Here is a 10,344-nt window from a genome sequence, read left to right on the forward strand (position 1 = left end):
TTTTTAACATTTAACTTAGTTTGAGAGTTTCTCCATTGAAAAGTTATTTGAATATCACTTAATGAAACAAGAGGGCCATGATGACCCTGAGTCGCTCATCACAAACAACTGTTTTTCAGTGTTGGAAATTATCCATTGTCAATATTTTCTAATATTAAATTTGAGCATAGAATATCTTTAAACAATAATTTGAGGAAATGCCATGACCTGGGGCATTTAAGCTTGAGCTTAAACGGGGCCAATCAAATTAATATGAGCAAACTTGATAAAAAAACTACCTAAGAATGCTACAGACAAAGTTTGGTGATCATCCATCAGTTTTTTTCAGTAGGAGATGATGTTCAAAGGTTTTTCGATTTTTAGCTTTAAATAGCGGCCAATCAAATTAATATGAGCAAATTTGATAAAAGACTACCTAATAATGGTATAGACAAAGTTTGCTGATCCTCCATCATTTAATTTAGTTTAGGTTTTTGTATTTTAAGCTCTGCTGACCCCTAAAAGGGGCAAATTGAAATGGCATGAGCAAATTTAAATGTGACTGTAACAAAAATGCTTTAATACCAAATTTGAGGTAAATCTGCCTAGCAGTTTAAGAGAAGAAGATAATTGTTAACGCATGACGACAGACGACGGAGCATCCCCCTTTGTTACTAATAACTCACCCTGAACTTTCGGTTCTGGTGAGCTAATAAGTACAATTGATTAAATCATTAAGTAATCATGTAACAGTGAACTTTTTAATTTAAAAACATCTACCTGACACAAAGTCCTGTAACTAATAAGACAGTGAAAAACGGAAAGAAAAAGGACAAAAAAGGTTCAGATGTTGATTGATGTGCATGTCGTTTGGCTCATTTCATTTTTATTATTCCATTAATTCATTTTATTGTTTGTTTCTCTCTTTCTAATAGTGGCTGATTTGTGTAAGTCGTTCTTTTGCTTCGCTAAACACGAAAATACGAATAGTGATTACTGTCGCAATGTCGTGCTTAAAGCAAAAATACGACATAGCACAAATCAGTCACCATACTTTCTTGTTTCTGATTATATTTTGATTGTATTTTTGAATGTATAAATATCTTTATTTCAGGTAATGGAGCGGTGTTTGTCAGATGGGGTCGAAATATTTGTCCGGACAGCTCGAGTCTTGTTTACAATGGTATAATATCACAATAAATAAACAAAATATTTAGTTGTCACTTTTATATATTTTAGTAAGTCTTTAATAACCAATATCACAATCTTAGAATGCATTGAATTTATTTATCATTTGCTTGTAATGAATTGAAAATTGAATAAACAATAATGTTCTGTATGTATGTTTCGACTTGTTATTATAGGTTACACAGCTGGGAAACACGTTCACAAGAAAGGAAGCGGAAGTGACACTATATGTCTACCAAGTCATCCCTCGTGGGCAAACTATACCGGAAAGAGTAAACTATCATCGCTTATCTACGGTACAGAGATTGATATAAATGAACCTAGTGGCATATTTGCATATCCTGTCAACCAACAAGACATGCCTTGTGCAGTCTGCGTATCAAAAAATCCGACTGTTCTAATGGTTCCAGCAAAAACAGCTTGTTATTCGGGGTGGCTTATGGAATACACTGGATATTTGATGGCAGGAATGGACAACAGCTTTGGATCACATAATCATATCTGCATGGACAGTCTGCCAGAATTTTTACCAAACGGTGCAGCCAATAACGATCAACACATTCTTTACCTTGTGAAGGCACAATGTGGCTCATTACCATGTCCTCCATATGTTCAGGATCGCGAGTTGGCGTGTGTTGTCTGCTCAAAATAAAACAGTATTCATTTTTTGGGAAGTGAGGGTGTTTAGTAATAACAAGAACTGTCGGAGGACAGTAAGGCTTGACTATTCGAAAAAGTTGTCACGCGGGTGTTTTATTGAGTATAAAAATGCTTACCTATGAATACATAAAATTGACCAAAAAGGTACAAAGGCTTGTTATTAACATGTTTTATTAAGTAAATCACTGCTTTATTATTATTATGAATGCATAAAATTGTCCCAAAAAAGGCACAAACCTTTCAGTAGTTATGGAGATAATAGCTTAAATTACAAGCAAAACTTTACCATGAATTTCTAAGTTGAAAAGGGGAGATAAATCAGCCTAAATGCAAGATAGAATTATGGATCTTGGTCAGTGACCTAAAATTATGACCCTAAATGCATATGTGAAGTTTTAAATAAATATCTTCGATAGTTATTGAGATATGCAAAACTTGCATGTAAACATTAACCAAGAGACTAAGTAGAAAAGGGGAGACAAATCAGCCTAAATGCAAGATAGAGTTATGGAACATGGTCAGTGACATACAAATATGACCCTTCATGCATATGTGAAGTTTCAAATCAAAATCTCTGATAATTATTGAGATATGTATAAGTTACATGTAAACATTAACCAAGAGACTAAGTAAAAAAGGGGGGATAAATCAGCCTAAATACATGACACAGATATGAGTGTTGTTCAGTGATCATTATTTATGACCACAAATATACATATGAAGTTTCAAGTTTGTATCTTTAATAGTTTCAGATATATGCAAAACTTGCATGTTAAACTTAACCAAGAAAAGGAGATTTTTTAGTACAAAAGGGAGCATAATTATGCAAATGATGCAGGCAGAGTTATGCAACTTTGCAAACTCATGCACATTAGTACAATAAAAAAGTGTTGTAAATTTCAATTGAATATCTCAAGCAATTATTGATATATTTGACTTTACAAAAAAACTTTACCAAAATTTCTAAGTTAAAAAGGGGCATAATTCTGTAAATATTGAGGGCAGAAATATCCAACTTGTCAATCTGATGTACATTGTTATTATAAATAAGTATTGTAAGTTTAAATTGAATATCTCAAGCAATAATTGAGATATTAGACTTGAGATATTTGACTTTACAAAAAGCTTTAACCAACGCAGACGCCGACACGGACGCGGACACGGACGCCGGGGCGACTGCAATAGCTATCCATATTCTTCGAATAGTCGAGTTAAAAAGCAGATAAAGAGCATAATAGATGGTTAATGCACCTTTTTCGTAACAGATTTCTAGCTTTAAATATGTTGCTTTATAAATTTCTACTTAAACAATTAAAATGCCACTTAAAAGTCGTAATTTAAATACATTTCAGTTTCATTTTTGTTGAAAGAATAAATTGTCTATTATAGTGTTTTATATAACTTTAAATCAATTGAAAATATATACTTTGTATCGAATACATTTGATATAAAATCATCATAAACACGTTTAAGGCAATGAAATTATCCCTGTTCAACAAATCTAGCAAAAGTTAATGTAAATGTTATTTATTTGGTTTAATGCGGCAAAAGATATTTTTTTTACTGAGATTTTAAAATATTTTAACTATAAATAAAAATTAAAAAAAATTAACAGAAACACAGTGTAATGTGAAAGAAATCAAAAAAGTTGTTATTTCGTTAATTTTTTTTTAAAATTAATAAAAAGATACTTGGGTTTTTTTTTACTGGGGTTTACGTCACAAACACGGGGTAAAAGGCAATACAGCGACTTTTCCACTTACTGGGGGGAAACCTCAGGTGCACTCTGGATTATTTCAGGCACGATCGGGGATTTCAGGAGAACCAACAAAGTTTCGTGAGCTTGCTGGATAGCTTCCTCGCATGAAAGAATCCATGGTCCCTGTCGGGATTCGAACCCACAGCGGTGAGGGACAAGCGGTTTGAAGTCAACAACCTTAACCACTCGATCACGGACGCGCCTCAGCTGAAGAAACGACAGCTAAGTTTCAAGTCGATACTTGGGAATAGCTTGCTATCGCAATAACACAGACCTATACACTTAGTGCATGCCGTTGATGATGATAATTAATAGCAAGAGCATCGATAAACGAGACTGTCGATTTGTACCAGAGGGCATAGGCCCTCCCGCCACCCATTAGATTTTCGAGTGTTTTGACGTTCTTTCTCTTTAGTGCCATATGCATAAATAAAAACACTTTCCCTGTTGTCATAGATAACTGCTGTCTTCATGGAAAACCTAATGACGAATAACTTCATATTCAGCACTACTTTCTTCAGGTAAGCTGCGGTCTCACTTACATCTGACGTCCAGGGTGATCCGGGAACGACCGGGGTACGACCGTAAACAACCGGGGTACATCTGCAACTCTGCCGGCAACGTCCGGGATGATCATGGAACATCCGACAATCGACCCCGGATAAAATAAAATATTTCATATTTCCGGGGTGGTCCGGGAAGGTATAGCTATGCCAGCTTGATCTTTAGCTCTGCCGGAAACAACCGGGTTTACACCACACCATAGCTCTGCCGGCACAAACTAGTGATGATCAGGGGTATGATATATCCGGAAGAGCTACGGTAGAGCCGTGGTTATTGCCGGCAGAGCCCCGGGGGATGACGATGGAGCTACAGTTGGCCCCGTTAGAGCCCCGGCAAAGCCCGGTTCATTTCAAAAGAATCACGGCAGTTAATGAATTTGCAATGATTGCATTTGTTTGAATTTAAACCCTTCTGTCCAGTCTTGCACAAGGATTATTCAGGAATACTTATTAAATAGGAGAAAACATCATTGAAAATTATGTCAAATGAAAACAAGATATGTTTGTAAAACATGTATGCCCCCTATCGGCAGCCAATTTGTCATGTGATCAGGTTATTATGCATGACTTCTGACCCAGTGAACAAGCAATTAATAAGGGTTATCTAGTATCTACTGGTCATGACTAGTCACAAGGTAATAATTATTGTGACCCCATAGGTTGTGTGCAGCAATTAAAGTTATTAAAAATCTTACAAAATAATATATACATAAATTTTATGAAATCACATAGGCCTCATTAATGACAGCCAAGTTGTTATATTACATAAGACCTTCAAATGTGTATACCAAAAGCACATAAAAATATCAACCAAGGCAACTTGAGTTGTTGAGTTATTGGTCAGAAACGGTCATTAAGTACAATGTCACTATGACATTGACCCTTTGACCCCAAAATCAATAGGGGTCATCTACTGGTCATGACCAATCATCATACCAAGTTTGAAGTTCCTAGGCCTAAGGGTTCTTTAGTTATTGATCGGAAACCGTTTTTACCTACAAGTCAATGTGACCTTGACCTTTGACCCCTTGACCCCAAAATCAATAGGGGTCATCTGCTGGTCATGACCAATCATCATACCAAGTTTGAAGTACCTAGGCCTAAGCCTTTTTTTAGTTATTGATCGGAAACCGTTTTTACCTAAAGGTCAATGTGACCTTATCCTTTGACCCCAAAATCAATAGGGGTCATATGCTGGTCATGACCAATCATCATACCAAGTTTGAAATTCCTAGGCCTAAGCGTTCTTTAGTTATTGACCAGAAACCGTTTTTACGTACAAGGTCAATGTGACCTTGACCTTTGACCCCTTGACCCCAATATCAATAGGGGTCATCTGCTGGTCATGACCAATCATCTTACCAAGTTTGAAGTCTCTAGGCCTAAGGGTTCTTTAGTTATTGATCGGAAACCATTTTTACTTACAAGGTCAATGTGACCTTGACCTTTGACCCCTTGACCCCAAAATCAATAGGGGTCATCTGCTGATCATGACCAATCACCATATCAAGTTTGAAGATCCTAGGCCTAAGCATTCTTTAGTTATTGATCGGAAACCATTTTAACATACAAGGTCAATGTGACCTTGACCTTTGACCCCTTGACCCCTAAATCAATAGGGGTCATCTACTGGTCATGACCAATCATCATACCAAGTTTAAAGTTCCTAGGCCTGAGGGTTCTTTAGTTATTGATCGGAAACCGTTTTTACCTACAAGGTCAATGTGACCTTGACATTTGACCCCTTGAAGTTTGAAGATCCTAGGCCTAAGCATTCTTTAGTTATTGATCGGAAACCGTTTTAACATACAAGGTCAATGTGACCTTGACCTTTGACCTCTTGACCCCAAAATCAATAGGGGTCATCTACTGGTCATGACCAATCACCGTACCAAGTTTGAAGTTCCTAGGCCTAAGGGTTCTTTAGTTATCACTCGGAAACCATTTGGTCTACGGACTGACGGACCGGACGGACCGACAAGTGCAAAGCAATATACCCGCGTTTACAATCTACCGGGGCTCTGCCGAGATCGTCCAAGGCTCTGTCTGGGCCCTCCCTGGATCGACCGGGCGATGTCTGTGTTAACCGGAGCTCTGTCGGCATCATCCGGGAATGACCGGGGAACCGCAGCTTCTCCTGGGCTCTGCCTGGATTGTCCCGGGCACATCTTGGTTGTTAGCTGGAAAATACTGTGGTGCTGCCAGGTTAAGTGTGACCGCAACAATTATTTCACCCCGGATCGTCCCAGTAACTTACCTGGGTGGTACTGGGCTCTGCCGAAAGTAAGTAAGACCGCAGCTTAACAAGCATCTAACGTGCTCTAAACTTATCATTCAAATGTTATAAGCCAGTGTTTGCCCTTTCTAAAGAAGTACAATTCATTCGATTCTAAGGCATAATGTGTATTTAATGTAATAATCTAAATTGAACATCTTTTTTCAGCTAACTTTATTCAAAGTAAAACATCTATTTAATCTATTTCTAGGGAAAGAAAATACATAACTTAAGTAAAAAGTAGTTACAAATATCATTTGCCATGTTGTAACTTTATAACACAATCTGATTAAAATCAGCTCGTAAATAACGCTACACTTTAAGATCTAACATCCACCCATAGGTAGTCACCTGCTCGTGGTATTTCAAACAACCAATCTTTGGCGAGCTTTCATTATTTTGAAAACGATTAGGTTTCTTATTTTAACCCTTCAAAAACAAATTTTTGTGTAAAATTATTTCAAAATTAAACAATTTGTTTAAATGTTGTTTAGATGAACATGTTTGAACATGCTTCATGCCAAATATCTAAGCTCTACCTCTTTTAGATTTTCACAAGAAGATTTTTTTAAGTTTTTACTATATACATATAAGGAAAATCAATGACCCCTAGGGCCGAGCCAATTTTGAACCTAGGGCTTTCATTTGAACAAACTTGGTAGACATCCACTAGAAAATGTTTAATGCAAAATATCTAGGCTCTAGCTCATTTTGATGTTTACAAGAAGATTTTTAAGATTTTACTATATACATGTTTTTATAAGGAAAATCAATGACCCCCTGGGGTGGATCAATTTTAATTTGAACAAACTTGGTAGACATCCGCTACAAGATGTTTCATGCCAAATATTTAAGCTCTAGCTCTTTTGGATTATCTTATGAAGATTTCTTTTAAGTTTTTACTATATACATTTAAGGAAAATCAATGACTCCTGGGGCGGGCCAATTTTGTCCTAGGGCACTAATTTGAACAAACTTAGTAGATATCCGCTACAAGATGTTTCGTGCCAAATATCTAATCTATAGTGCTTTCAGATTTTCACAAGATTTTTTTTTAAGTTTTTGCCATATACATATAAGGAAAATCAACAACCACCCCTCCCCACCCCCTGGGGTCAATTTTGACCCTATGGGATTTATTTGAACAAACTTGATAGACATATACTAGAAGATATTTTATGCCAAATATCTAAGCTCTACCTCTTTTGGATGTTCACAAGAATATTTTTTAAGTTTATACTATATACATATAAGGAAAATCAGGCCAATTTTGACCCCCAGGGCTATTATAAATTTGTACAATATTTGTAGAGTTTCATTATATGATGCCACATACAAAATATCTAAGCTCTAGGCCTTTCAGAGAAGATGATTTTTACAGATTTCATTTCAAAAATCTATTTTAAGCCCTCCTGACCAAGATGCTCAATTGAGCAAAACCATTTGAACAATTTAGTAGAGCTACTTCATCACATTTGGCCCAGTGGTTTCTGAGAAGAAGTTGTTTGTATAAAAAGTTGATGACGGACGCACTAACGATGGATGCCAGACAAATAGTGATCACAAAAGCTCACATTTGTGCTCAGGTGGGCTAAAAAGCTAAAGGAGGTCACTTCATAATTTCAACTTTACATCTTAAACTGCTCACATGGCCAAAATACCATAGTTAAGAAAGTAGGTCACTTCGTCAAAATCTAGGTCAACTGATAATAAAGTTCAATTTATATCTTAATCAGTGCACATGGTAAAAATTTCATACCTGCTGTACATCAAAGGACAAGAAAGAAGGTCACCTGTCACTTTGGCAGGGCAAAATACTGACCCTAGGGTTTAATTCAAACAAACTTGATACAGGTCCATCATACAATGTTTCATGTTGAAAATCTAAGCTTTAGCTTTCTTCTATTCAGAAAACATTTTTCTTTTACTTAATGTACATAATGAAAATCAATGACCCACAAGGTGGGCCAATTTTGACTAAATTGCTTTAATTTGAACAATCTTGGTAAATGTTCACTACACATTGTTTCATGCCAAATATCTTACACCTATCCTTTGTCAAATCAGAGAAGATTTTTTTAAGTTTTTATTAAATACAATCTTGGTAGAATTCCATTAGAAAATGCTTTATAGAAATGTTTAAGCTGTGGGTGGTGAATATGATCTTTGCTCTGTCACATATAATTGGTACTAGTTGTTAGAGCTCATAAAGATAAATAAACATGTAAAGTAAGAAAGCTTTTGAATGAAAGCACATCCATTTTATTGCCAAGGCTATAATCTTTGCTACATGTTAATCTTGAACTGTGCTCTACATGTATATTCAGTTAAACTCAATGTCTGTTGGTTTGTTACCTTTCACCTTTAACATCTTGGTGAGTATGGAACATAGGGCACATCGATATGTATACAAATGTGAAGTTAGAAGGCTTTGGTTGAAAGCATTTTAATTTTATTGGCTGGGATAAATATTTGCTAAATGGGTACGTTTGCACTAAGGGTGCACTAAGTGTTTAGGAGTCAGGAATGGTTAGAGCTCATCTATGTTAATATTTCTATTTAATGACAAAGGCCAATACTAGGGAAATGGTGACCTATCTTCACGTTTGAGCATATAAACTCTTGGGCCTGGCAGGTAAAGGTCATTTAGGTACATGCACCATCCCTGTTAAGCTAAGAGGCTGTAGGTGTTGTAGTCAAGGTTTAAGTTTTATGACAAAAATAAACGGGTCTGACCAACAAGAGCTGTCACCCAAGTGACAAATGCCCCTGAAAAGGTTTCTTAAGCATGAAAAGAGAATGAAAGTAACTAATTGCCTAATATTGTTCTTTTTAGTATTGAACCTGTAATCTCTAATTGTGATAGCATGAACCTTCAAAATATAAGTGTGACCTTGACCTTTGAAGGGACGTGGTTCCTGGACGCGACAGAATGTTGCTGTGAGATAGACATCTGTGCCAAGTTATTTCAAAATCCCTCAATGCATGACAAAGTTACAGTCTGGACATGATTGCTGTGTAAGTGGGGACACACGGACGAACAGACGGACATGAGCCTTAGCCGCGACACATTGTCTTGATGTGGTAGACATTTGTGCCAAGTTATTTTATAATCCTTCCATGCATGACAAAGTTACAGTCCAGACATGAATGTGTGTACCTATAAACTCTAATTGTGATAAAGTGAACTTCAGAATGGTAGTGTGACCTTGACCTTTGAGGTAGGAACCTGATCATTGAATACGACACATCGTCTTGATGTGGTTGACATTTATGCCAAGTTATTCTAAAATCCTTCTATGCATGACAAAGTTACAATCGGGACACAAATGTGTGTACCTATAAACTGAAACTTCAAAATGTTAGTGTGACCTTGACCTTTGAGGTAGGGACATGATTATTGAACGCGACACATCGTTTCTATGTGATAGACATTTGTGCCAAGTAATTCTAAACTTTTTCGATGCATGACAAAGTTACAGCCCGAACACGATTGTGTGTACCTATTAATTCTAATTGTGATAATGTGAAACTTCAAAATTTAGTATGACCTTAACCTCTGAGGTTGGGACGTAATTCTTGATCGCGATACATCGTCTTGATGTGGTACACATTTATGCCTAGTTATTCTAAAATCATCCAATGCATGATCAAGTTACAGTCCGGACACAAATGTGTGTACCTATTTACTCCAATTGCAATAATGTGAAACTTCAAAATGACATTGACCATTGACGTAGGGATATGTTTCTTGGATGCGACATATTATCTTGATGTGGTAGACATTTATGCCAGACGGAGGGACAGACAGATGGTGCCATTTAAATATGCCTCCCTTCGGGGGCATAAAAACAATAGGCATTCCTGATGTATTTGAATCTGGGGAATAAAATGGTACAAAAAAAGTTCAGACAGAAGTA

General features: G+C 36.4%; 1 protein-coding gene across 1 annotated transcript in view; it reads left to right on the forward strand.

Annotated features, from left to right (window-relative positions):
• Nucleotides 1-2,082, forward strand: part of LOC132751089 (short-chain collagen C4-like) — a 7,306-nt gene extending 5,224 nt beyond the window's left edge. Inside the window, exons 2-3 of the mRNA XM_060741200.1 lie at nt 1,094-1,162; nt 1,344-2,082. Of these exons, the coding sequence (XP_060597183.1) occupies nt 1,094-1,162; nt 1,344-1,819 (545 nt within the window). The 3' untranslated portion in view covers nt 1,820-2,082. The remainder of the gene's footprint in view (nt 1-1,093; nt 1,163-1,343) is intronic.
• Nucleotides 2,083-10,344: the final 8,262 nt, after the last annotated feature.

The sequence above is a fragment of the Ruditapes philippinarum genome, unplaced genomic scaffold, assembly GCF_026571515.1.
Source record: "Ruditapes philippinarum isolate M1 unplaced genomic scaffold, ASM2657151v2 ctg3753_1_1_1_1, whole genome shotgun sequence".
NCBI classification, from domain to species: Eukaryota; Metazoa; Mollusca; class Bivalvia; order Venerida; family Veneridae; genus Ruditapes; species Ruditapes philippinarum.